The 25,862-nt window shown below is 50.2% G+C and overlaps 11 protein-coding genes across 11 annotated transcripts; 5 read left to right on the forward strand and 6 right to left on the reverse strand.

Annotated features, from left to right (window-relative positions):
* Positions 1–1,350: 1,350 nt before the first annotated feature.
* N7509_009136 (bZIP transcription factor) lies at positions 1,351–2,729 on the forward strand (the record flags this gene model as incomplete). The annotated part of the gene is made up of 2 exons (XM_056633773.1): positions 1,351–1,536; positions 1,665–2,729. The coding sequence occupies 2 exons, from the start codon at positions 1,351–1,353 to the stop codon at positions 2,727–2,729; spliced, it is 1,251 nt and encodes a 416-aa protein (XP_056484393.1).
* A 510-nt stretch (positions 2,730–3,239) lies between these two features.
* Positions 3,240–4,675, forward strand: stm1 (uncharacterized protein; the record flags this gene model as incomplete). Its single annotated transcript, XM_056633774.1, has 5 exons — positions 3,240–3,263; positions 3,375–3,393; positions 3,557–3,736; positions 3,823–3,946; positions 4,048–4,675. 5 exons carry the CDS (start codon positions 3,240–3,242, stop codon positions 4,673–4,675), a joined length of 975 nt encoding a protein of 324 aa, XP_056484394.1.
* A 977-nt stretch (positions 4,676–5,652) lies between these two features.
* N7509_009138 (putative glutaminase) lies at positions 5,653–8,256 on the reverse strand (the record flags this gene model as incomplete). Its single annotated transcript, XM_056633775.1, has 5 exons — positions 5,653–6,279; positions 6,335–6,465; positions 6,521–6,928; positions 6,975–7,530; positions 7,585–8,256. 5 exons carry the CDS (start codon positions 8,254–8,256, stop codon positions 5,653–5,655), a joined length of 2,394 nt encoding a protein of 797 aa, XP_056484395.1.
* A 1,644-nt stretch (positions 8,257–9,900) lies between these two features.
* Positions 9,901–11,085, forward strand: N7509_009139 (uncharacterized protein; the record flags this gene model as incomplete). Its single annotated transcript, XM_056633776.1, has 3 exons — positions 9,901–10,215; positions 10,288–10,485; positions 10,546–11,085. 3 exons carry the CDS (start codon positions 9,901–9,903, stop codon positions 11,083–11,085), a joined length of 1,053 nt encoding a protein of 350 aa, XP_056484396.1.
* Positions 11,086–12,685: 1,600 nt separating this feature from the next.
* On the forward strand, positions 12,686–13,228 carry N7509_009140 (uncharacterized protein; the record flags this gene model as incomplete). Its single annotated transcript, XM_056633777.1, has 1 exon — positions 12,686–13,228. The coding sequence occupies one exon, from the start codon at positions 12,686–12,688 to the stop codon at positions 13,226–13,228; it is 543 nt and encodes a 180-aa protein (XP_056484397.1).
* Positions 13,229–13,382: 154 nt separating this feature from the next.
* dbp8 (ATP-dependent RNA helicase DBP8) lies at positions 13,383–15,031 on the reverse strand (the record flags this gene model as incomplete). The annotated part of the gene is made up of 2 exons (XM_056633778.1): positions 13,383–14,442; positions 14,532–15,031. 2 exons carry the CDS (start codon positions 15,029–15,031, stop codon positions 13,383–13,385), a joined length of 1,560 nt encoding a protein of 519 aa, XP_056484398.1.
* A 255-nt stretch (positions 15,032–15,286) lies between these two features.
* Positions 15,287–17,633, reverse strand: N7509_009142 (anion exchange family protein; the record flags this gene model as incomplete). The annotated part of the gene is made up of 5 exons (XM_056633779.1): positions 15,287–16,173; positions 16,238–16,734; positions 16,798–16,885; positions 16,943–17,091; positions 17,257–17,633. 5 exons carry the CDS (start codon positions 17,631–17,633, stop codon positions 15,287–15,289), a joined length of 1,998 nt encoding a protein of 665 aa, XP_056484399.1.
* An 805-nt stretch (positions 17,634–18,438) lies between these two features.
* bbp (putative zinc knuckle transcription factor/splicing factor MSL5/ZFM1) lies at positions 18,439–20,312 on the reverse strand (the record flags this gene model as incomplete). Its single annotated transcript, XM_056633780.1, has 7 exons — positions 18,439–18,681; positions 18,737–18,945; positions 18,998–19,106; positions 19,163–19,386; positions 19,591–19,808; positions 19,868–20,075; positions 20,159–20,312. The coding sequence occupies 7 exons, from the start codon at positions 20,310–20,312 to the stop codon at positions 18,439–18,441; spliced, it is 1,365 nt and encodes a 454-aa protein (XP_056484400.1).
* A 351-nt stretch (positions 20,313–20,663) lies between these two features.
* Positions 20,664–21,553, reverse strand: N7509_009144 (glutathione S-transferase family protein; the record flags this gene model as incomplete). The annotated part of the gene is made up of 3 exons (XM_056633781.1): positions 20,664–21,288; positions 21,342–21,395; positions 21,474–21,553. The coding sequence occupies 3 exons, from the start codon at positions 21,551–21,553 to the stop codon at positions 20,664–20,666; spliced, it is 759 nt and encodes a 252-aa protein (XP_056484401.1).
* Positions 21,554–23,161: 1,608 nt separating this feature from the next.
* Positions 23,162–24,658, forward strand: N7509_009145 (uncharacterized protein; the record flags this gene model as incomplete). Its single annotated transcript, XM_056633782.1, has 1 exon — positions 23,162–24,658. The coding sequence occupies one exon, from the start codon at positions 23,162–23,164 to the stop codon at positions 24,656–24,658; it is 1,497 nt and encodes a 498-aa protein (XP_056484402.1).
* A 216-nt stretch (positions 24,659–24,874) lies between these two features.
* Positions 24,875–25,723, reverse strand: N7509_009146 (uncharacterized protein; the record flags this gene model as incomplete). The annotated part of the gene is made up of 2 exons (XM_056633783.1): positions 24,875–25,249; positions 25,361–25,723. 2 exons carry the CDS (start codon positions 25,721–25,723, stop codon positions 24,875–24,877), a joined length of 738 nt encoding a protein of 245 aa, XP_056484403.1.
* Between the last annotated feature and the right edge of the window lie 139 nt (positions 25,724–25,862).

The following is a 25,862-nucleotide window of genomic DNA, read 5'->3' on the forward strand; positions in this document are numbered from 1 at the left end:
GCCACAGATATCAGTGTGAATTGATGGACTAGTCTGGATTATGATTTTTAAGAACGAGTATGCTCGTATGGATAGATGAGATATGCAATTGTAAGATCTAATGCTAAGTAAGTGCCGGATCGCTGGGGCTGGTCTAGTCTGGTCCTTGCGCAGTCTCTGATCAAACCCCCCCCCCCGCACGAGGCAGCATTGCATCATTGGATCGCCGCGTGACATGGTCATGCGTGACAGAAGATCGGACTCGCAGAGGAAGAGCCGTATGTGTACGAGTAAGAACAGGCCAGCAAAGAGGGCTATAGGAGCAATAATACACTGCTAGTGCGCCCCTGAAAGCCCCGCGGTGAGCAGAACCAGCATGGGGCGGAATGCACCGATACAGTGTGTATTGTATACTGTATGTGTATGGTAATATATTGTATTCAAGATACTGGGTATACTTCATATTGGCAAGCAACAGGGTGATATCACGATGTACTTTGAGTACCTCATGAGACGTACTGAGAGATCTGGAAATTACAATACGCCCCGGTATCGGCTATTCGGCGTTGGACGTTGGAGAGAAGTTGGAGTCCAACCACCATACCACCAGTTGGTACCTCGTGTCCAGAACCAATGGAGCCGGGCTTTCTCCGCGGGTGGAGGGCATTTTCTCGGGTTTCCTCCTGTTGCTCTCGCTTCCCTCGTACGATGCGACCAGACCTTGCGAAGTGGCCAACCAATGCCAAGCTGGTGGACCCGTGCCGTCACCCCAGGAGGGCAAAATTGAAAATTTTTCCTGGAAAAGACGAGAAGAGGGGGGAAAAGAAAGGAAAGGAAACGGGGCAAAAGAATAAGAAAAGAAAAGGAAAAAGAAAAAAAAAAGGCAATGCGTAACAAGTTCCATAGGCGAGCCCCTCTCTTTCTGGTCTGGTTGGACCCGCGGTGGACAGACAGACAATAGGGATTATTCGTTTAGTCAATCGCTTTACCTCACAACTTCTCTTCCTCCCCCAGTTCCCCCCCGTTTATCTCGAATTCTCTGACTCTTTCTTTCTCCTAATCCAATTTTTTTTATGTCACTCGTCTCTCATTACTCGCACGTCCCCTCCGATCCGTCCTAGCCGCGCGGTTCCTGCGTCTGTTCTTGTTCTGTTCTATTTCCCCCCTCCACCCCCCAAGCCCGTGGTTGTGGCTCGGGATTGCCATCCTGGTCGGAGGAATTTTAAGAGAAGTGCGGCGCGATCACAAAGTAGGAGGGCGCGCGCTCTGTCGGGGACTTTCCCACCGTGGCAGGGCCAGAAAGAAAGAAGAGGATTGAGGGAGTGAGGTCCGATCAATAATTAAAGATCTGTGAGATCAATCATTTTCCCAATGGTCTCTATGGTCGAGACCTCCCATCCCGAGCACAATGACACGGTCATGGATCCGGTCGTGCCCAAGTCCGAACCGTTGCCTGACGGTTCGATCAGCTCGAATGTCTCAACGCCGGACCCTGAAGTCGAGCCTTTAAATCAAGAGGCCGCGCAGACTCAAAAGAGAAAGGGTGGTCGGAAACCTGTACGTAACATCTTTCCCAATCTTGCATCGAGATGCAATAAATTTGGGGCCCCGCATTCCTATCACCACAACCCCCATCTTTGACACCATTTCACTCTGGCCTGACTAATTTGCTTTTTCTTATCTAGATATATGCCACCTCTGAAGAACGCAAGCAGCGCAACAGACAGGCACAAGCCGCCTTTCGCGAGCGTCGTACGGAATACATCCGTCAACTCGAGACCACCATCAAGCGTAATGAAGAGCAACTACAGAGCCTCCAACAGAGCCACCGTAGCGCCGCCGACGAATGTCTGATGCTGCGCTACAAGAACTCTTTGCTGGAGCGTATCCTGCTCGAAAAGGGCATTGACGTCCAGGCGGAGTTGCGCCTCAAGACTGGTGCTCCCGGTGCTGCCGCCAAACCGGCGCCTAATCCCATGCCACCCAAGTCGGCGCCAGCTCCTCCGGGCCCTCGTCCGGGACAAAGGCACCCTGCCGGCATCGCCTCCAAGCCCGATGCGTTCGGCATCTCGCAGCGCGAAGGTGCCTATGGAGTTTCATCACCGCAGTTTCAAGCCACCCCCACTTCTCACGTCTCCTCGCCGTCGCATGCCAAGTCTCCAGGCTTCGCATTCCAGGGAGGCGGCATGTCTCCTGTCGGTGTGGAATCACAGGCAGGGCGCCCGCAGTTACTGCCGCAGCCGCGAACCTTCAACAATCAGACTTCGCCGCCAGCTATCAGTATGCCCCATACCGATCCGTCAGATGCCAAGCCGCGGAGGCCCGGGCTGGACGAGTCCCATCAGCATACTACCCTTCTCCTTTCCAAAAGCATTATGATCAGCTCGGTAAGAATTACACTTTTAAGATCCCTGAGGGACTACTTTTTCCCATCCTCCCCAAGAGTTTGGCTAACACTTCTAGAACAAGAATACGATGCTCAAGCAGATATGGTGGATGATGACCAAGATGGATCTATTCACGGTTCATTTGTCCCGGGGTTTACACCTCAATCGGTTGCTTCGGGCTCACACAGCTTGACCGGATTCAATCCACCTTCTGCCGGAGAGGGTTCAGCCGGAGACTTCGGAAATGCAAACCATCTGCTGGGACAGTATGAACCGATGCTGGACAATGATCCGTTTGGACTGAGCGCCAGTATGCATTTTCCGACCCCATTCAACTATGAACAGAACCATCCACGAAGTTGAGGGGGGAAGAGAGAGAGAGAGAGAGAGAGAGAGAGAGAGAGAGAGGAAAAGGAAATGGAGAGATAGCAAGGAGTTGGATTCCGTGTTACTAAAAAGTCTTCTGAGCATTGCCAGGCGTTACTATATTTTGGGATGCTATTTATCTGATGGATACCAGGTAGAACAATGTACAGTCTATCGAGAGATGAGATAAAAGTCGAAGCCCTAAAGATACAAACGACGAGTACGCAGTAGATGGAGTACAATCCTAGGATCTATGATGCTGGCAGTGACGCCATGATACCCTAAGCCCTAGCCTGATTCGCTTAGTAAATCGCGCCTAACCGGATTCGTGCTCCACCACAATGGACCTTGGCCGCCTCCTTCCTCCCTTCGCATCTCCATCACGATAGCGATATCAATCTTCATTTAAAAGGCCGGATCTGTTGAGGTTCTGCCTTGTGCCCCTCCCTATCCTCTCCGCGATCGTCGAGTGCCTTCCCAGTCGGAAGGACTCCGCAAGCAGGCGTCATGGCGGAAGCCATTCGGTCTAAGGTACGCTGATGAAGATGAACGAGCTTCGAAAGCTCCCACTCGCTCCGGAGCAATTGGGATCGAACAAATGGCAGGCAGGATAGCTAACATCTGCTGTTTTTGTCTCTACAGAACCTTTACGAGCTCCTCGGTAATTTTCATCCTTTGTTTCACAATCTTCCCACTTCTATTGCGCTTTGGGGCATTTCCGATCGCCCGCACACAAATCGCTTCCGGCGACCACCGGCACCGCCATCAGCTTCTTCGAGATGAATATTGTCCACTAATCATGGGGTTTTTTCCTATCTTTGCAGGTAACGACCCCGAGCTCGACCCCAACAGACCCCCTGCTCCCCCCGCCCGGGCCGTCGACCGACCGGCTCCCCGCCATGGCAAGCGTGATGGCCCTAAGGAGGCCCCCGCCGCCACCACCACCACCCCCCGCGAGAACAACAACCGCCGCGGTGGCCGTGTGAACGCTGGCAACGACGCTGGTATGTGATCAATTGAGTTCGGGGATTTGCAAAAGAGGGGCATGAGGATAAAAATGACCTGGAGCTGATATATTCGGGTAACACAGCTTTCCGTGACCGCAACGCCGGTCGCCAGAACAACCGCACCAAGCCCACCGATGAGGCCGAGCAGCCCGCTCGCCGTGGTGAGCGTCGCCCCCGTGGTGACCGTCAGTCCCGCACTGGCCAGACGTAAGCGACCCCTCCTGGTGAAACAATGACTGCAAGATCGAGAAGATCTTTTGCAGTTAGAACAAAAATCATCGGACGAAAGGCTAACAATCATCTCACAGTGACACCCGCAAGCAGGTCCAGCAGGGCTGGGGTGCTGAGGCCGGCGAGAAGACCTGGGATGACGAGCGTGCCGGCGAGAAGATCGCCCAGGCCGACGAGAACGAGCCCCAGACTCCCGCCGAGGACGCCGAGGAGGCCGACAAGTCCGTCTCCTTCGATGCCTACCTCGCTGAGAAGGCCGCCAAGGCCAGCCTGGCTGCTAAGCCTGTCCGCTCCGCCAACGAGGGCACCAAGGCTGACAAGAAGTGGGATGCCGCTAAGGAGCTCTCCCACGAGAACCAGCAGGATTTCATCGCCGCCTCGGCCGAGAAGTCCCAGCGCCAGAAGCAGCGCAAGGAGAAGAACTTCCTTGACGTCGACCTGCGCTACGTCGAGCAGCCCCGCACCGGCCCCTCCAACGGCCCCCGTGGTGGCCGTGGTGGTGACCGCGCTCCCCGTGGCGACCGTGCTCCCCGTGGTGGTGACCGTGCTCCTCGCGGTGACCGCGCTCCCCGTGGCGATCGCGCTCCTCGCGGTGGCCCCCGCGGTGGTGCTCCTCGTGGCGGTGCTGCTGCTGCCCCCCGTGGCGGCCGTGCCCCTGCCGGCCCTACCGTCGACGAGAAGAACTTCCCCAGCCTGGGCGCATAAATGTACTCTCGCCAAAGAGTTGCGGCCCATATGAATGGAGGGTGACCTGCTGCCTAGACAGCGTGCCTTCAATTTATTTTCCACTGATTTAGTTTTCTGGGGAATATCTCTCTTCTCGCCTTTTTTTAAAAAATTAGTCGGCCTTCTTTCCGCCTTGATCAAGGTGTTTGGAGGTCTATGTGTGACTTGACTCGTGCTTAACATGTTTTCTCGGATGTGGACGTGTGCAAACGTGAATTGGATGATTGAAATTCAACGGGCTCATGTAATTTGATTCGATCCAAACGTCATAAAAAATTAGGAACGCAATGAAATCCTTCATCTGAAATAGGACTTGCAATTGTAGTTCAGAAGGTTGACCGGGTGTATATGACGTATCAACCTTGAAAGTATGAAGTACTCGTAGGGCTAGCAACAGGTGAGTTTGCTACCTAGGTAGTGCCCAGGTATCATGCCAATACAGGATATCTGATCCGCTTTCTAGGATACTTAATGCAGTCGATACAACTTCCACAATAGAGATGGGCAAGAGGAAATACTGGCAAGGAGATCATGAAATATGTTTAGGGTGGAAGACTAGCTGAGGCTATCTACGAACTAGATCCATACAGTGGCGTGGACTGACCAAGCCAGTGCGACAGCCTGGAGGCAGTGTCCTTGCTAATACTCCCCCTTAGGGCACTGCCAGTGCTACAGCTGTCAAAAAGCCTCCATAGAACAAACAAAAACTAGTGGTCATTTTCTTGAAGGAAGAATGGTAGGTATGGAAGGGAAAAATTCAGTGTCAACTTCATTTGATAGCATCTATGAGCCTGGTGGCAGACAGCAAGCTTCGCTCAAGGTCAACCCAATTGGCCAAGATAGTATATAATCAGCTATTTACGTATGAGTAGCACCAAGAAAGTGACGTGCAGATCTATCCACACCCCAGCCGGAATCTACTTCAAACGAGGGACTACTACTCAAGTCAACCCCATCTACAGCTCTCCAGAGCCGTGTCTCCACAGCTGCGACTCCTTAACTGCGGCTTCGGCACTAGCAGACCACTTCTTGAACGTCTGCTCGTCAATATCATCCAGGAATGACAGACCCCGCATAGCCTGCCCACCACAAGCGCGTTCTAGCGCCAAGAAAGCGAAATGACCACCGATAACAGGACGAGCGAAGAAGTTCGGACCGGGGAAGTTTCCATCGCCCTCGGTCTTGTGGAGATCGGTGAAGGGCCGGTCCGTGACAGTCTCATTGACCCATCGTGCAACGGATTCTAGAATCTCCGAACGAACGGGCTTCGAAGCAACGGCCATAGAGAAGAACTCCCAGTCCGTCTTGGTATACAAGTGTCGGCTGTCGAGGGGAAGTCCGTACTTCTGTCGGACGTAGTGGTACCAGATGGACTGCTTCTGGTAGATGTGTCGTGGGACGAAACCTGCGGACTCATTGGAGGAAAGGTTCGTTCCTTCCAGGTGGAAGCAGAGCTGGGCGTCGGCATAGAGGTTGTAGATTGTTGTCCAGGATCCGTACCAGTCGTAGGCGAGTTTGGCGTGTGTGTTGTCTCGAGACATGCCATACTCTTCCCACTTGGCAATATACTTGTCGGCAGTGTCCTGTGTATTCGAAGTTAGAGGCCTGAGGTCATTGAAAGTGATGTTTTTGTCCTACCTTGAAATACTTTGCGTCGGAGTCGTGTCCGGTCAGCTCGGCGAGCTTGCTCATCGCGTTGATGCCCACGATACCCTTCAAGGCAAGATTTGTCTGCAGAGCAAGCCAGCCAGCAAAATCGTCGGTAGACACTATAGCGAGGTTAGTTTTCAATCGATCGTGGGAGAGAATAGTCATATCACTCACGTTGATTAGCGGGCTCAAGGGAGAACTCCACGAGGTAACCAGTCCACTGCTTCCAGAGAGTGTAGCTTCGCTGCACCCACTTCTTGGCGAGCTGTTGACCCTCGATACCACCGCCCCATTTGCCGTCTTGGTGCGCGATTCCAGAGAATGTCTGAAGATCACTGAGAGGGAAGAGCGAATCCGAATCGCTTGAGGCAGACCAAGAGGGCGAGCCTTGCGCAGACCAAATAGAGGAGGCAGTAGATGAGTCCTCATACTGGAGCGAATTGGCAATCGCCAAGCCCATGATCAAGATGTTTCCACATTCTTCTACCGGCATGTACTCATCGTTTCCGTCTGGGGTGGCCGGTGGCATTGGGGAAGTGGGTCCCCAGATCGTGCATGGCATAGGTGTTGGGGTATTGTCCACTAAGCATATGCTCGATAAGAGGCTCCAGGAGATACGCCAACCAACGTGGGTTGGTGTACAAGAAGAATGGGAACGCCGGGAAGATGACATCGATGGTTTGGAAGTTTCCATTCGAGGAAATCTCCTTCAAGAACAGAATGGGGTCCTCTGGGGTTCCTGAGAAAGTGGTGGCGCCCATAACCTGGCGTGCCGAGAGAGCGACGATATCAACGTAGTCATCAGCACCGGAGAGGTAAGCATCTTTGGCCACTTGAATCGAGTAGTTAGATGCCAGGGACGCAGCCACGGCATGATCATTGTAGTGGAAAGTCAGTAGCTCCTCAGTGGTGGGGAACCAAGACTCCCACAGGGGGCGCATCATTGTCAGGCCGCGGGCAGCTGCATATTGCACGACGGGGATCTGAATCAGAGCAAGGGTAAATGTGACACTTTCCGAGCTCTTCTTAGCGGAATGACCCAAGTTGAATGATTGAGAAAATGAAAAGACAGGCGATCGATCATCGATGGAACGGAAATCATCATCGTTCTCGTTCGTTAGGGAGCCAGTCTTTGCGAAGCTTCGACGGACCTTGGCTGCCTCTCCGGATTGGAATCGGGCATTCTAGTTTCATGTCAGAGAGACAGGGTGTGAGATACTGGATACTGCTTTACTTACAGCCGGGCCAGTGAAATGCAGGGTGCCCCATTCGGCACGGTCGCGGATTTCCGACAAGTGAAGCTCTTGCTCTCTACGAATCTGCCAGCGTTGGAGGGCTGGACTCTTGCTTGTCTTGTCTTGGACATTGATAGTATCCCACGCCCAGTTTATTTTAGTTCCGTGATCCCCAGTGACCCAGCGGGCATCGATATCCATATACACATTGACATTGGTGTCTCCACGTACATCGATTGTGACGTAGGAGGCCGGGATCGACTGTCGCAAAGTCGAGGTTGGCGTAATAGGAGAGAGGAAGGAGATGGTAATTTCCAGGGGAGTAGAAGAGCCGGTATCGATACGATAGGTGAAGTTTGTGGTGGAGGCATCGTAGTTGTTGCCCAGGTATTCGGGGAACTGTACTTGGCCCGACGGCAGGGAGTCCTGCGGTTTACCGACAAGGGGATAAACGGCTCCCTGACTCGGGACGTGGGCCATCAGGGAGAGACCAATCTCCTCCCCGGTATAGAACATAGGCCATTTTGACCATGGAGCCTCTCGGGCATTCCCTAGCCATGTGCTCAGGTAGGGGTTTCGCACGGTTAACGGAAGGACTGGCGGTGTCAAGGAGGAGGCTGTGGTCAGGGCGGCCTGTGTGAAGGCCGCAGCCAGAACTGCGAGGGGAAGCTGCATTGTGGTGCAGCTCGAAAAGGAATGAAGGGAATGAAAGAAATCTTTGGCTAGGGTTACCAGGAGCCAAAGATGTGACAAGAACAAGAACAAGTTGAACCAAAGGGGTTGGAATGCACTGCCAGTGGCTGCCCAGAGTGAAATGCGGGGAAGAAGTCGGGCTCAGCTGAGTTTGAGTTCTTCTTCTTCATGTTAACCCCAGGTTTTCACTTTCAGATCCTACTAGTACAGGGGTTGTAAAAGGCAATATTGAATTAGCTGATTGGATGGGGAGAGGTTAAATGTAGCCTACCAAAGTACCTCGAGGTATATTTGGGTTCAAGTTCGCTGTTCAAGTTGAGGGTGACTATGATGATGTCATGCGGAGACTGTGCATCCGCGGATCACAGCAGTACATAGTACATACTAGTACATAGTTGTAGTGGACTAGTAGTAGCTGTAGTAGTATAATATCAGTATCTCTAGGCACTTCAAGGTTCAAGTTTATTATTGAAAAATTAATACTTGTAATACTACCACTAACCATCCATTAATAAAGTAGGTATATTTATGTAGGTCATCAATGGTACTCCCGACTCCCGAGGTCACTACACCACCCAGTAGTATTGTGATACCATTTGCCTAGGTACTACTACTAGTAACAACAACATGACAATGATTAGTAGATTTCACAAACTCCAACTGTAACAAGACTAAAACATCTAGATCATACCTAACCACTACTTCCAGAAGAGTGCAGGTCACATGATCACCTGACTACACCTTCTATATACGCTGCACCATCCTATGAATCATTAGTAATTACTTTTACCACCAATTCAACTTGAATCTTCTCTTTTTTATTTACCCCCTCCCCTTCATACGTAGCATCCCTACGTATATTGGTACCTTGTTATGGTCTATTTTGCTAACCCCAAAGGTCTGAGACCGTGACACATGACCCAGAGAATTCCTGGCGAGACGCGTGATGGGATTGTCACCAACTTTGAATGGACTGACATTTAATACACGGATGTTTAAGAATGAAGTATGTATTTCTACTAGTACTAGGTGGAATTAACAAACACAAAATCACAATTAGCTATATTGAAAGTTTTGGGCATGAAAAAGATTTTAAGCGGCAGACGCAATATGATCAAGCTGCCTGGTATTACCCTAACTAGTAAGCACAATACTACTTGATATCAGTGAACATACTGTCCACTACCAGTTGTCACTATCATTTCCAGTTAGCAGAATCCACCAAAACAAGCAGACCCAGACTCGGGAGCTCCGCAACTCGCGCAACCCGTGGACGCGTGCTCAACACGACCACACGCTGTGGAGCCGTGACCGTGACCGTGTCCGTGCTTCTATACAAAGCTAGTAATCGGGGGTCTATACGCGATTGACGCGACCGTTTTTTGTTTAGTACCCTTGTTCTTCTCCAATTCATTCAATCCCGTCTTTCTCTTCCCACTTTCATTGTGTCTTTTGATCTTTTCATTTACCCCTGCCTTCCCTGTTGGTGTCTCTCACGCGTGTATTGCCCCGATTCCGGTCCCCGGTCCCAGTCCCGAGCCCACTTCCCCCCGCCACGGCGTGTATCTTTCGCTCTCTCTCGACCCCAACACCTCCCCCGACCTCAATTGATCCCACATACGCCTCATGATGCAGTCCACAACAATGCCCTTCAGTCCGATTAAGGATGGCCGCCGCATTCTAGGCGAGAAAGACACCAACGCGTGTCTCTCGCCGGCCCACCAGAGCAAACAGTCGCTCTCAGTCGTGGGCACGCCCACCAAGCGAACGCTGTTCACGAATGTTTCACCTAAGAAGCTTCTACCCTCGCCCATATTTGCCGGCCAAAAAAGGACTAGGGATCAGGTGGATGAGGTCGAAATCAACACCGGATGCGGGCAGGACCCGCTGGGCTCGCAAGAATCAAGTTCTCAATCTACCATAAAACAGAGCATTCACGAGGTTGGCTGTCCAATCAATTGCTTCTAGCGCATAACATAATGTCAATTGACTAACAAATATATTTTATAATAGCCTGCCCAAGTACCAAACGCGACGGATGTCAATGTTGTTGGCGTCGAGACGCCCACCTCAACCACCCAACCGGAACGCGACGAGACATCCGAAGATCAGATGGAAACAGAGATGCTCCCAACCGCGTCTCAGAGTTTGGAGAATGACACAAGATCTATGCCCGAGGATTCGAACGCGCGGAAAATGTTTATTCAGGAGGTCAGTTGATATTGTTCCACCGTTTGGGTTGTCATGACATTGGTTCTAACTATATCTTAGAAAGCGCTGCTTCTCCGAAACACCCTACAAACCGCCATGCGCAATGTTACTAGTCACCAATTCGATCGCCGAGTATCCGAACTGGAAGCACACAGCCGCAAGTGCCCTCGGATCTCTCTCGCCGCTCTCTCATCCCCCTCCGTCTCCTTCAAAAACACCACGCCCTCTCAATTCCGTACTCCCCGCATTGGTACCACGGCCGACATGACCTCTACTCCTTTCCGAAGCACCCCTGATCTCCCCAGACGCCGTTCCGCATTCGCCAACTCTTCTTCCTGCGTGAAGCCATCCCAACGCACTCCACCCCGCGCATTTGGATCTCCAATGCAACTGAGCAGCCCACCCGCTACTGTCGTCCGCCAAAGCCGCACCCGTGAGGTGAGCGAGGAACCAATGTCTAAAGAAGAACCCGAAAAACACGAGGAACTATCACCATCTCAAAGAGGGGATGCGGTGGATGGGTTACTCAAGCTCATGAGCACCGCAGGCAGTCAGGACAGTTCAGACGCATGGACCGGACAGGTTGACGGCCGTGGCTGATGTGCACTGACAACAAAACATTTTTTCTTTCATTCCTCGATTACCCTTTGCATTTTGCGAGGCATTCTGCTTTTCTACGGATATCAGTGAACTCGATGCTTGTGTTGACTGCGATAAACGAACTGTGCTTTGATGAACATACTTGCTGGCTGGCATATGGAGATGCGAAGGTGGTTTAATTTTGGGAGCATGCGGCGTCCTTTAGAATATTCTTATTACTCTTACTACCAATGATACCATTTGTACACTTTTGAATGTCTGGAATTAACCGAAGTCATAAGTTAGCGGTGGAAGATGGTGTCGGGGCAGTCTTTTCACGACAATGATAAAAGTACTAGTATTAGTGAGTACCGATGTACACATGGTTTAAAGAAGAAGTCAGCTAAGGGGAATGGTCACCAGGGCTTGCTGAGTGAGACAATGGGACTGCATGAATACATCATGGCATGGCTGTGTTACCCTGGCATATGGCTGATCGCCATATCTGGCCACATTGGGAAAGGATCGAGTGTTAAAGGATCAGGTGTGCAGGATAACGAAAAGGGATGGCATTTGTTGACAAAAGGCTCTCTCACCCAGAATTCAAATTAAACTCAACCAAATGAACCGGCTTGTGTACTGACGATTGTCTTGGTCCTGATTCAGCGCAGTAGGCAAGAGACCAAATGGATCTGCCCCCTGAACTAATAGCCAATAGAGGCCTGCAGGCCGCGGTCTTGTGACGGTGAAATATGTCAGATATCTCCATATTGGATCGAATGGAATCGAATCGAAAACTGTACTGCGTTCAATAGGGACTGCATGGCGGCATTAGCTGGATATTTATTGCCAGTGTGGGATACTACTCGTAGTTGTACCATGTACCCAACGCGATGCGGAAGAGTATGCCATGGAGCATCAGATCTGCTCTGTCAACTATCGATAAGCCTTTCTCGCGCTATTACCTAGGGGAGATGGACTGAATAATGGCCAAATTACTGCCTACCACGTCATTCATACATGGAGATACTCCATACTCCGTACTCTGTAACCCAATGAATCTGCTTCATCTAGCCAATCAAATCAAAAAGTGCTATGCAGGCCTAGAACTCAATCTATTTGATCGACATGTACGGTCTAAAGAGTACCCATCCATAAAACTAGACTGGACCCAACAGGGGCTCAGCGGCCTTAGGGGTTCGAGGCAAATCGAAACCCGGCTGTGCAGCGCAGGCAGCACTCCTCCTACTAAACCCATAACCCATTTTGCATATCCATTTTCATGCACAGTCGTTAACCATCAAGAGTCCTGAATTGATCAGGTCAATATACACTATAAGTCACAACATGATTTGCAACCCTGCTTGTGGCCATTGTCGACAGGGAAGAGTATGCAAAACCAGACCAACGATAATATGGCAGCCCCAGCTAATTTCTTTGTGCTATGTAGTTGCCAGAACAAACCATAGCTTCTTGTTCCCCGACACAAGAAGCAGAATGCAACTCAAGGCATTGGAACTGCGATGGCCAGGGTACAAACATAGATCAACTCAAAGGACGCTTATCCGACAATATCGAAACCAACACAGAGAGCAACGACCCGAATGGCACGATAGGTGCGATGGAACTCACTACGCGAACATCGGAGCTTGGATCTGCTAGCATTTTCTTTGACGCTGCTCTCGACGAGGCTCTAGATTCTGTTCTAATGGGAACACATCCATCTTCAATGGACGCATACAACCCATCAACTATAAGTCACGAGGAGCAAACACTCTACAGCGCACAATTAGCGATAGAGTCATCCAAAGAACCATTTACCTGGAAAGCAAACCAAACCGCTCATCCATTCGCCATCTCCCAGCATCCCTCTTCGACCGAACTGTCCCCGATGTCTTTCTTGAATACTACCCAAGACGACTACCTCGAGCTTGATGAGCTGAGAACCCCAGAACTTGGTCCTATTGGGCCTCTGTCTCCTACTCCTAATGATACATGGCTTGATAATACCAGCTGTTTCGCTGGACTGACCAGCGCCGAGCAAGGAATGGAGCCAATACCAAATCTGATGGAGAAGCCTGAAATGAAAACCCCCAGAAAACAAGGCGATCAATTTGAATACGTCTTAGGAGGGATAGGAGGAGAAGTACCTTTGATACAGTGATCTTTGGTAAACTACCGATATGTTTATGGATAGTTGAGATAGAAATATCGGTGGTAGATGCCCATTACATGACAACGCTAAAAAAAGCTCTCATAGATTCGGAATATGGTATCAGATAGAAATTTAAATATGAACAGAGTATTCAAAACACCCTTCACCGGACCTTCTTGAGTTTATTGCGCTTCCGTCCCAGTACATCACGGCCCTCGTCGATCTCACCCAGAGCCTCACGCTTGGCAGCTCCAACCTCCTTCAATGCACCGGTTCTCGTCACACGGCCCTCGATACTGACACCCTCCTCAGCGAACTCTTCCATCTGGCGGCCTACGCGCGCCTCAATTGCCAAAACGAGTTCCACATCACGCTGTCCCACGAGCGTAACAGCCTCACCGGTCCGACCCGCACGGGCAGTACGACCGACACGGTGGACGTAGTCATCTGGATTGCGAGGTACATCAAAGTTGATGACGAGGCTGACAGATGGAATATCCAAGCCACGAGAAGCGACATCCGTAGCGACCAGGATTCGCGCAGCGCCAGCGCGGAATCGACCAAGATTGGAGGTGCGCTCAGACTGGGGGAGAATACTGTGAAGAGAGGTGGCGCGGTGACCAAGTCGGCGCAAAGTGCGCTCAATCAGATCGGCGGTCTTGGTGTGATTGCAGAAGATGATAGCAGGTTTCGAGACATTCTCCTCCGTAGAGAGCAGGACATGCAAGAAGACTTCACGATGGGTCATGGGGACCTTGATGTATGTTTGCTTGAGGGTGGGAGGAATGTTGCCTTGGTTTTCGGTAGAGACTTCGGTCACGAAGATGGGAGGCTTATTAGGGGTGCGCGGCAGTGATTGTAATGCGCGCACTTCGGCAGTCAGGGTAGCTGTGAATAGAAGAGTTTGTCGTTCGGCTGAAGGAGGGAGCGCCGAAAGACAGGTCTCGACGTCTGGCAACATGCTACCCTGCCCGCTGGCGAGTAGCCGATCTGCCTCATCAAGAACGACCATTTTAACCCGACCCAGTCCAGCCACGGTATCTTTGCCGGACGTCCTGATGTGATCAGCCAGTCGACCTGGTGTTGCAATAACGACGTGAGGCCGTTGTGCGAGGTCGATTGCCTGCTGTCGCATGTCTGTGCCGCCGGTAACAAGAATGGGCTTCATGCTCTGGGGTGCCGAGATGGCTTTGAATTGTTCGAAGATTTGCAGCGCAAGTTCTCTGTAGATAAAAAATTGGATTAGGAACTGACGTCTTTCGAATAATATATTATTTTTCTTCTTCTTCTTTTTGAAGAAAACGGAACTTACCTTGTCGGCGTCAACACGATCGCAAATATACCGAACGGGTCCTGGGCCCATTTCTGTAAGATAGGAACCGCAAATGCCATTGTTTTTCCTGAACCGGTTCGGCTACCTCCAATGCAGTCTCTTCCCTTCAGGATCTCGGGGATACACGCCTTCTGAATAGCCGTGGGGCGACGAATAGCCATAGTCGACAAGGAGCCAACGAGCCATGGAGCTAAGTTCAAGGCACCGAATGTGGATGACTCGGCCCGCAGTCCGATTTCCAGAGCATCTTTGATCAAAACGGGTTCTTCCTCCTCGGTCACTTCGGGTTTCTTGGTATCATCTTTCTTTTTGATGCGAGAGAGGGTGGGGAGTGGTGCTGGGGCGACATATCCATCGTCTGAGGATTCGGAGAGGCGGCGGCGCTTTGGCGCACGGTCTTGAGTATCGTGCTGGCTTGCTTCAGATTGGTCAGACTCATAAGAGTCCTCGGACCTCAGATCGTCTTTGGGGGACGCCATTGTTGCTTGCTACTGAATTTGGAAAATTTGCGGCAGAAAAAGTTACATTTCTGACGCGGTGAGATGTGACCGCCTTAGATCCAGGCGGGCAAAACGGCTCCGATATAATACTAGGTCACGTGTATTTAGGGTTGAGTATGTATGGACAACTTGAAGTCAACCATATAGAAGTATTGAAATTGAGACATTTCAATGCCACTCTGTATTAGACAGATAGCTAACTTTGACAGGAAAAGGCGAAATGACACGAGGTCCTCAGCCGATGCGGCTAGTGGTACTTCTTCTGCGAACCGAAGACCGAGATGTCATTTCGTATGCCTCGCCCCTCTCAAGATCATTACCATCGACAGCAGATTCTGAAGAGGACGAAAGTCGACCTTCGCGAATATTATTCCCATCGCTAGGCGAGTTTTGGGCTCCGCTTGCGACTGCCTCGGTAGTATCCTCGTCAAGCCCGTAAGTGCCACCAACACTCTCCATGGTGAAGGGGCTAGCAGTAGGTCCATCCAATGCGCCTAGTTCCTCACGAGTAAACCAAAGTGGAAGGAGGAAGGTCCGCACAGGGACCAAAATGAGAATGATAACAGGAAAACCAATAGCTGCAATGGTTTGGGTGATGGCAAAGGTAGCACCAAATCCAACCAATTCGAGGATGACAAATGCCCAGATAGCAGCACGGCGCTCGATTCGCTTGAGAGGATTAGATGCGGGAGTGAAAGCCTTGTCTTGAGCAAGGAAAATAAGTTTCTGGGTAATGCCGTTGCCTTGTAAGGCTTGGACACCCATGACAAAAAACAGACCTGCCATGACACCCTGTGGAATCAAATGCAGGACAATCAGGAGCGGGCCGGTCATCGTACCGAGAGTCAGTAGGCCCTGCGCGAAATTGCTCACTCTCTGTTCCACGACATGGTCAGTGACACGGACGGCCTTGCCCTTGTTAGCTTCATCCTCATCCGCTACCTGCCGAGTGACGCAGAGCGCGGCAGTGTGGAAAGGGGCTTGTGGGATGAGTCCATTGGGGAACGGAATTCCGAGAAGACCACCAATAAAGGTTGTAAGACCGAGAAGCCAGAGATCCCAGTGAAAGCCAGCAGGTTTCCTCAGAGGAAACTCGGTGCCTTGCGCAATCAGAGAAGAGACTGACGATGAAGTGAGCAAGCAAATCTTGGAAATGAGAGTGGATGTTTTAGGAGAGTAACCAACCATTGTGATCAAAATAGAAAAGAATCGTCAGAAGAAGTGCAAAGGGAATGGCCAAGAAGATGTCGCCAACATCGATATTCCAAAAGTGCACCAGCCATGGACGATCGAGGGTGGGGAAGAATGCTTTGCTCGTGGGAAGAGTGGAAACATCAACATCCCGCATTTGACCAATGTGGACGAAACCAGTGAAGAAGATAATCGTCAAAGGAGTTCCGTAGTCCTCTAGGAATTTGCGAACAAATCTTTTGAAGAGGTTGCTGTTGCCCAACTCCCCGCAGATCCATGCGCTCATCAGGACAAGAAGGGCCACCATAATTGCAAGGTAAGCGGAAGTCTCTCCAACTTGCCCCCATTGCCTAGTTAGGACTTGAATACCCTTTTGGAGATAAATGCAAGCGACATAGAATCCAAAGATATCACACGAGAACCGAGTGACATACGTTAAAGCATTGCAGGAGTTTGTGATAGCCAACAACCAATGCATAATTAGAGACCAGCTAGAGAGCATGTTAGTGAGTGTTGTGGAATAGACGATGTCGGGGCATAAGATAATGACTTACATGCCAATCCAGCACATGAACGGCAGATATGGAGTACCTCTGGGGGAGATAATATCATAGACCGTGTAATTGAATACAGTTATAGGACCTGAATTATTAGCATTTTAGCTCTAGTGAGATATCGCCAAGAAAAATCAGAACTCACCAGTGACACCGACAATAACCAAAGGCTGGGCGGCAAACAGCGAGAAGACAATTGCCCCAAGAACAGATGCAAGCAAAACTTCATTGACTCCGTAACTTTGATTCGTTTTTTCAAACATATCCAAAGAGAAGGCCAGAGCGGGTAGAATACTGCAAAAACGTAAGCAACTTGAAGGCCCCAAGTCTTCAGCTGTACTGGTATTGCTTTATATAGTAGATGGCCAGAATTTCAACGGAAACCCTTCAAGATTGACCCATTTCATTGCAAAGAAAAGGATATAGATAAATCCGGGTGCAAAAGTGGGAAGAACATACTTAGCAAAATACATATAAACAGTCGCGGGTACGATGCGATAGTCCCATGCATCTGTCCAATCACTCCAATAGTATGGTGCCCTTCGCTTAACGTCCTGAATCATGCCACGAAAGAAGCGAATTCGCCACCATTTTGGGGGAGACGAGGCGGTGGAAGTGGACATAGAGGCCCGACGCGTCGAGCCCTCACGCGCAGATTCTCTTAGATTTGCAGAAGGAATTGAATGCCTTAGAGAGTGCCCATGACTGGATCTATCAGATTGACCAGATGGTTTACGTTGGGACTGCGAAGAAGGTTTACGCTGAGTGGGTGCGGCGGCAGCGTGCATGTTCGGTCCCGGAGGCAGGGAGAAGTCGCCGTACGACGGTCCCTGCATATGCGATGTAGAACCGATTCGGTGACAGAATAATACTTAGCCAGCTCCCGGTACTGGGAGGATATGGCAATTAGGACTCAAAGAGAACAAGGCAGTACCTGTAAGGGATTTGCGGGGGAAAGAAAAAGTTGCAGAGTTGTGATGACCCTAGCCAAGACTGGAGAGTGTGGGGCCTGAGGCAGCGGACCTCCCATGGCTTCTCATAGATTGACAAGGGTGGACGGAGTACGGAGTACTGTTCTAGTAATTCTACTTATTCGAGTAGTAGTAAAGGTGTATTAACCTACCAAAGCCCCAAGGAATTTGGAGTTTACTCTAACCAGGTTGACCATCATAAGATAATAAATACTGATATCAAAATTCACCCTTAAAACAAACTGTATTACTTCACATAAAAAAAGAAAAGAGCCCAAACCATCCCGTCGGTATCACTGATAGCAAGTACAAAGCGAACACATTTCTGATGACTTTTCTAGGGTAACCGCAATTTCGTTTAAGCTGGGGGAGGCGGGGGCGGGGGCTGATCACTGGGAGGTGGAGGTGGAGGCTGATCGCCTGGGGGAGGAGGCGGCGGAGGGCTTCCGGCACCATTATACATAGGAGGCATTCCGGGGGGGAGGGGGAGGAGCCGCCATGCCAGGAGGATAGGCATAGCCACCTCCATAAGCACCGTATCCATAGCCCGGCTGTCCACCGGGGGGGGGCCTGTTGTTGCCAGGGAGCGGCGCCAGGAGCGGCGCCAGGAGCAGCGCCAGGAGCAGTACCGGGAGCAGCATATCCAGTTTGCTGACCGTAACCGCCGTAGTCATTGCCACGGCTCTGAGAAGCCCAGGGGGGGAGCAGCGCCCTGGTCGCGGGGAACATATTCGTCGCGAGTGCGGGTTTCGCGGCCTCTCTGTTGCCAAGGGGCCACATCGCTTGCCGGCGGGCCACGTTGCTGCCAGGGCTTCGCATCCCGATCATCAGGATATCCAGACTCGGGACCAGCCTCGATGCGGCGAGGCGGGTACTCACCGGGAGCACCTCCAGACAGCTCGTTCATGAGTTGCTAGCAGATGCGTTAGTATTTTATAGAGACGGTTATAATGGACGAAAGAACTCACCTCCATTTCGCGATCCACAGCGTCACCAGTGCCAATGGCACGAGGTCCACGACCACCAACGCCACCATTGTTGCGCCAATCGCTGCCTCTCTGTCGATCGGGACAGTCACGAGCCATATGGCCAGCATTACCACAGACACGGCAGATGATGTTGGTGGTGAAGTTTCGCTGCTCGGGGCAATCATACTTGCGGTGTCCAATTTGACCACCTATTCATCGTGGTCAGAAGTGGAACTCGATTATGAGGGAATGAATACTTACAGTTTTGGCAAGCTTGGTTCTCGTCGTCACGGAGAGTACCGTTAAGGGCGGCGAGCTCACGAAGCTGGTTGCGCTTGAGCTCGTTTTGACCTTCGGGGATGGAGGCAGCCTGTAGATAGATAGTTAGTTTATATATCCCAAAAAGACGGAATGGATGCGACATACAGTCTCGATAACGTTGTGGACAAGTTTCTTGGCCTTGTTCACCTTCTCTTCTGTATCTGCCATGATCAAGCAGTGAAGATCCTCCTCCTGGTTGCTACCGTGAGCCGCATCAGAGCGACCTTTTCCTTCCTTGACGGAACCTTTACCACGGATGGCAATTTTAGCACCGGATTCGGTCTCCATTTTCTTCAGGGTGTTTCCACGAGGTCCTATAAGTAAGCCAACTTTAAAAAGATAGCAAAGAGCTAAGTGTTAGTAATCCGGTAATTTTGAAATCGCGTCAAGCAATGTGCAGCATCAAGCACCAAGGGTTAGCAAGAAACGGGCCGACGGCATCCGAGGAAATGTCTCGTCAACTCGAGTCGAGCAGGAAGTCATGGCAGACACGATGGAGGGATAGTTCGGAGTTAGAGGGTTAGTTATCATACTGAAGTTAATCTCTGGATAGTCATTCACTGGCACGTAGACCTTCTCTTGAGTCTTGGTGGGTCGTCTATAGTCAGAGGGCGGGTGATAGTTAGGAATGGTCTTCATGGCCTTCTCGACCAGCTTGTGACGCTCATCCTCGAGACGCTTGCGGTAGCGGTACTCGCGGGTGTTCACACGACGACCGAAGTTGTCATATTGAGGCGGGGGCGAGGGAGAGCTGATGAATGAGTGAGTTGGAGGGACAAACACAAGAAGGATAAATGGGAAGGCACATACCGATCACCGTCGGCTGGGACCACATCGTTGATCCGAAGCTTTTGGCTGATCTCCTCAATACGCAGGTGCAGAGTGTATGCCTCGAGCTGCTCGCTGGTGAAGTTGGCCATGATCATCGTGGGAAGACCCATGAGACCAGCAGCCTTGTTCTCCTGCTGATCTCCCCAGCGGTTACGCTTCTTGCGCCGCTTTACGCCATCGCTGTCAACTGGGGGGGTCCGCTATTGATAATAAGATAGAACTGTCAGAGATGAATAGGTTCTAGTGTCTCGTTAGGGTAGGGGAACTAACCTCGGACAGGGCTGCGACCACGCTTAGGGCCATCGGGCATGGAGGCAGGAGTCGCGGTGCGACTATCATCTTCTTCTCCTTCATCACCCGCGAACCGACGTCGGCCCAGGGGAATATTGTTGGAACCGGTGATTCCTTGATTGCGCCAGGCCATAGCAGCGGTTTGAGGACGAAGTCAAAGGATAGTTAGTGAACAAAGCTTGAGATCAAAGAAGGTGTCTTGTTCGCCCGTGAAAATAGTGGCCACCGAATCACGTGAGTGTATAATTGTTCCGGAAGGCGGTGAGATCTCGATTGGCGGTCGCGTTTGGACGGGGAAGATCTCTCTGAAGATCTCTCATTTTAATCTCATTGGAACTCTTTGTTTCCTCGAACAGATACCGGGGGGGAGATTTCACTACATACTCGTAAGCATGGAAGTGCTTGAGTAAATCATGTTTATTCAATTTTGGAATTGGATCCCTATTATTGCGCGCTACTATCTACCATATGGTAGGGGTACTTCCTAAAGGTTGTTCTTAGCATCCTCCTTCATACCCTGCTGAACCCATGCTCGCGACTCGGCAGCAGCCTTTTCGGTAGCGGCCTTATCCTTCAACACCTCCTTGACCGTGTGTGGTGAAGGAACGTGGCGTCCTTTCTCTGTGGCTGGGCGCTGTGCCATGCGCTCCTCCCACGCCTTCAGATGCGGGAACTCCTCGATATCGATGCCAGCCCAGCCGGCAGCGGCGATCCAACCCCAGTGTGAGATATCGGCGATGGAGACATGGTCTCCGACGAGATATCCGGATTTGGACTTGGCCAGGTGTTTGTCGAGGACCCCGTAGAGTCGGCGCGACTCATTGACATACCGGTTCACACCATACTCAATGCGCTCGGGGGCGTAGCGAGAGAAATGGTTGGCCTGGCCTTGCATGGGACCGACACCAGCGTTTTGGAAAAAGAGCCAGTTGTTCATCTCGTAGTATTCGCGGCTACCCTTAGGGAAAGAGATCTTGTGGTCGGGGTCGTACTGCTCAGCTAGATACTGTAGAATACCGCCGGATTCGAAGAGACGGATCTTCTGGCCATCACTGAAGGTGTCGGTCAGGGCTGGGATGCGACCATTCGGGTTAATCTCCAAGAACCAGCTATTCATCAGGTTAGCTTACAGGTTTAGAGGCCTGGGTATATAGGTGCGTACTCTTCTTTCTGTACATTCTTGGACATGTCGATCTTCTCAACCTTGTAAGGAAGGCTGTCGCCAATATATCAGTTCTCCGCCAAGGCCCACTGTACACTGTGATGACTTTCAAGTCAAGGTTGGATTACTTACCCCAGCTCCTCCAGGGCCATGGAGATTTTTATTCCATTGGGGGTCTGGGCAGTGTAGAGTGTGATGTCCGGACGAGTCATTTTGGGCAGTGGACAATATTATAATGGGGTTTTGGGGGTGAGGAGAAAAGATGATGTTTAGATTAATCAGTCTTCAAGTTCTATTCGAAGTAGAAGTACTGCGGGGGTAAGTCGCCCTGTTATACACTTGGACCCCCTCCGAGTCCCCGCCCGACTCGGGTGGATTTATAATCCCGCCGAAGCTTCTCGCCGCGTACAACTCCCATCTGAATAATCCATGTTCTATCCGAGTTTATCATGATTCCAAATCCATGAATGCCAGATGATGTCGGTCAAATATAAAATAAAATATGGAGTACTGGGTACCCAAAAATCAATGAATCAGTTAATGATAGTTAGCCAGTGGCAGTTCTCTGAAGTGGGCATTTTCCAATTCCAGATCAGTTGGCACTAACTGCCCACTGGGTGGAGAATCATTGACCTCTTTGCAAGTAAGCCCTCCCAAAGAACTTGAACTTTGTGGGACCCGTTGTCATCGTGCCAAATGGCATGGCCATTATCTAGCTCTTTCAGGCCGAAAACCTTGAAATATCATTGATCTATCATCGCCCATGGTTGAACTACACTATAAAATAGCGACATCTCGCTGACGAAGAAAACCGAGCAATTTGGTGCTCAGCAAGCAATTCGCTGATCACGAGTTCAACTTTATTCCTACAGCTCAGACTTATCCTCTGGGTTCTGAGCCCAACGACTTCGGGGTATGAAGCCATTTTCTTTCAATCAAGCCGGCTTTCTTCAAACCATGGGCCCACCTCGCACTACTATAGATAAAACTTGGGCTTGCATGATATCGTCCAATTAGACAGTCAAAGAAACATAGTATAATACTTCAGCCATTCTTTCGTGGATTTTGACTGACTTTCCATTTCTTTGGAGGGCGATCAATAAAGCCGTCACCCTAACCAAAGCCAGTCAGTCCAAGGATGATATTTTTGGTCGAATCTTCTTTGTGTCTACTAGGTGCCTGCGCTGGAACTAGCTGGTCTTCGTTGATCTTGCTGGTGCTATTCTCAAGATGAATGATCAATAAATAGCCAACAAAGGGTCAGAAGGGTCACACGGAAAGCCCAAATGGACTTGCCCAAGAATATTTGAAGGCCCGAGGGTTTCCTTTTTGATGATGGATATATACCAACTTGATATCCCTATCGGAAAACCCACTGGCAGAGGAAACGTCTAAAAAATTACCTTGATAGCCACTTATAACTCAAACTAATTTGCTTGTCATCCTCTACTTTCTGGTTCAAGCCACACGATACAATGGCCTTACCCCTCCCGCCTATGCAGCATTTCCCTGAGATTCTGCATCGTCAGCTTCTGCTGACTTTGTTGAAGGAGGGGAGCCATGCTGGTCTGCATGCTCTGAACGATATCATGTTTAACGACTCCTTAGGACCAAGAATAGGGGCGATCTATCGGGTGTTATGGGGAAATTTCGAAGACAGGTGGATAAGAGAGCGTTGGCTGACTAGCCATAGTCGCCGTTATGATGATGCGATGGACGCCGCCCGAATAGTAAATTTGAGGGGCCGGTTGGCTGCGAGTCTAAGAGAAGGATGGAGGGCGATTCAAACTTATCGTGAAATGAGACAGAGAGCGTTCACAATGTGGCAGACGCATGGGGAGGACAATATGGGGGCGCTTGCGATCTTACATGAGGCTAATCATGAATGGACCAACGTTATCCGTCTTCGAGAAATCACAAGAGACATTTATGGGGAGTATGTCAACGCAAAACGTCACCGCGCGAACGGTCACCGCGTTCCTCCAGTCGACCAACGCGTTGACCTCGAATACGATGATTATGACGCTGATCCTCCGTACGATACCTTTCAGCAGATATTGAGAGCCGGCTGCCGTGAATGCTTACACTTTCTCTATCGAAAAAATTTAATTGGCTTACACGGGTTTGATAATGAGGGAATGAGCTACGTCTGGCTCGCTACAAGAGAGTGCTGGGGAAACAACCCTGATCTACTACTTTATATTGTACAACGTCTGCCCTGGGACCATCTAGTGGGCAGTTCAGCGGTCTTTGTTAGAGATCCTGACCACACGCCCCGGATACCCGGTATTCTTGCAGTCGTAGCAAAGTATGAGAGAGCAGCTCGAGAATGGGAGAGGCGGGTAAGAGCCATTTTGAGGCAGCCGTTGGAGATACCGTCGGACTGGAAAAGCTTATGGGAGGCAGCAGAATCCTGCGATGTAGCAGTCTGGGCCGATAAGGCCTTCTGCGACAGACTCCTGAATCTAGGAATTAATGCCTATAAAGCCTACGTCCAGAATCCCACTACTGGTTTCGTTCGCAACATGTGGACCCATTTGATTGAAAGGAAATTCAGTGTCGGCGCACATTCGATTGTGTTCTATCTCTTTACGAATAGAATACATATTCATATGAAAATATCACGTTTAACGAATTATGAATGTCTTCCCGACATTGACAGAATCCTTGCTCCACCCTGGTATCATGCCATAGCTCGGGGCAACGCCTATATTGCCCATTATTTTAGCGCGCGCGTGGAACCGGCTGCGAATGCAGTGCAACAGTGCACCGTATTTGATGATAATGATGAATCTTATATAGTTTCCATCGGTCATGCGGCCGCATATCAGCTCAATTTGCATGGATTGCAGATGCTACGACGGTGGGTGCAAGCAGCATGTAATTACATAACACTTCATGAAGATGATCACGATATGCCTTGTTGGATTCTTTTGGCGATCTGCACTGCTGCGCAAGAGGGCCGCCGGAAAAGGTTGGCTGAGGCCGCGGAACGGATAACTCTGACGCCGCAATTGAAACGTCAGATCCAGAAAGAAAGAGCTCAGGGTATTAAAGATATGATGGAGTTTGCCCGCCGGATGATTCGATGTGTGTTGGATGAGAGCATTCGGATTATTGATACTACAGCTGACGACCGGCCTCACCGGACTTTGTTCGATACCGCTGCATATCAGGCATGGCTTGTGGATTTCCATAGAGACCACGAGAGAGATTTGGGAGGCATTAAAGCAGTTGTTCCGCAACTTTATTTACGGGAACCTCGCAAAGCCACTCGCAATGCTCCTCCCCTGGACCTGATGGATACATCATGGTAGATACGCTCAATAGTCAATTTCGGATTTTATTGCAATAAATTTTTTGGGGATTTAGATGAGTTAGTTTTGGATCAATATTACCCAAATGGCTTACAATATCCCCTGAAACCCAAACTAACGAGACTAAATCGAAACATTCAAAATTCGTCGAGTATGATCATATCAGACTCTTTACTTTCAATTCTTATTTCTAATACTATTCAAAATGGTCTTCTGTCATGCCATGGCTCCATTCACTCTCAAGATTTGACCAGACATCCAGCTGCTATCCTTGTCACAAAGAAAAGCCATTACCCCGGCAATCTCCTCGGGCTCTCCAATCCGGTTGAAAGGGCTATTTGAAGCCACTGCTCTGATGATTTGTTCGGGCTTGCCGGTAAGGAAGAGCTCCGTGGTTGTTGGCCCGGGGGCAACGGCATTCACCAAAATACCCTTTCGAGCCAAGTCCTTGGCCATCACACGTGCCATTTGCTCGATTGCTCCCTTTGCAGAGGCGTATAGAAGATATGCGGGTGCGATATTCGACAGATTGGTGACTCCAGTCGAGACAAAGATGATTCGCCCTCCAGATGGCATGTGCTTTGCGGCTTTCTATACACAGACCATGATTATTAGCAGCCATGCGCTATTGGAAGGAGATATAGTCGAAGAAAAACTTTGCAGATCGACTTGGAGGTGAGAAAGCTAATGTTCTTTACTAACCTGGGCAAGGAAGTACGGCCCTTTTACCATGAGATTATAGGCATTGTCAAAGTCCACCTCACTGGTGTTCTCCAGGTCTTTCATCGGAAGTATTCCAGCATTGGGTATCAGGACATCAATTCGTCCAAACCTTGCGACCGCCGCGTCGACAAGATGATCCAAGTCTGGAATCTTAGAGACATCGGCCTGTACAGCCAAAGCACGGTCCGATCCGATCTCGTCAACTAGTGCGTTGGCTGCAGCTGCGTCAGAAAGGTAGTTGATCACCAGGCTGGCACCTTCACTAGCAACACGGAGGGCGGCTGCTTTGCCAATTCCCCTAGAGGAACCGGTAATCAAAATCACTTTCCCAGATAGAGACATTATGAGAGCTGAAATCTTCGGTAGCTGTTCGAAAATCGAGATGCTGTACTGAGTGAATTGTATTTGGAGATATTGATTCAAGAATCAGACATGGCAGTGTAGATTTTCTTATACTCTTGTCTATGTGAGAAGTAACGAA

The sequence above is a fragment of the Penicillium cosmopolitanum genome, assembly GCF_028827165.1.
Source record: "Penicillium cosmopolitanum strain IBT 29677 chromosome Unknown utg000009l:1.0-9042332.0:1.0-9050551.0, whole genome shotgun sequence".
Lineage (NCBI taxonomy): Eukaryota > Fungi > Ascomycota > Eurotiomycetes > Eurotiales > Aspergillaceae > Penicillium > Penicillium cosmopolitanum.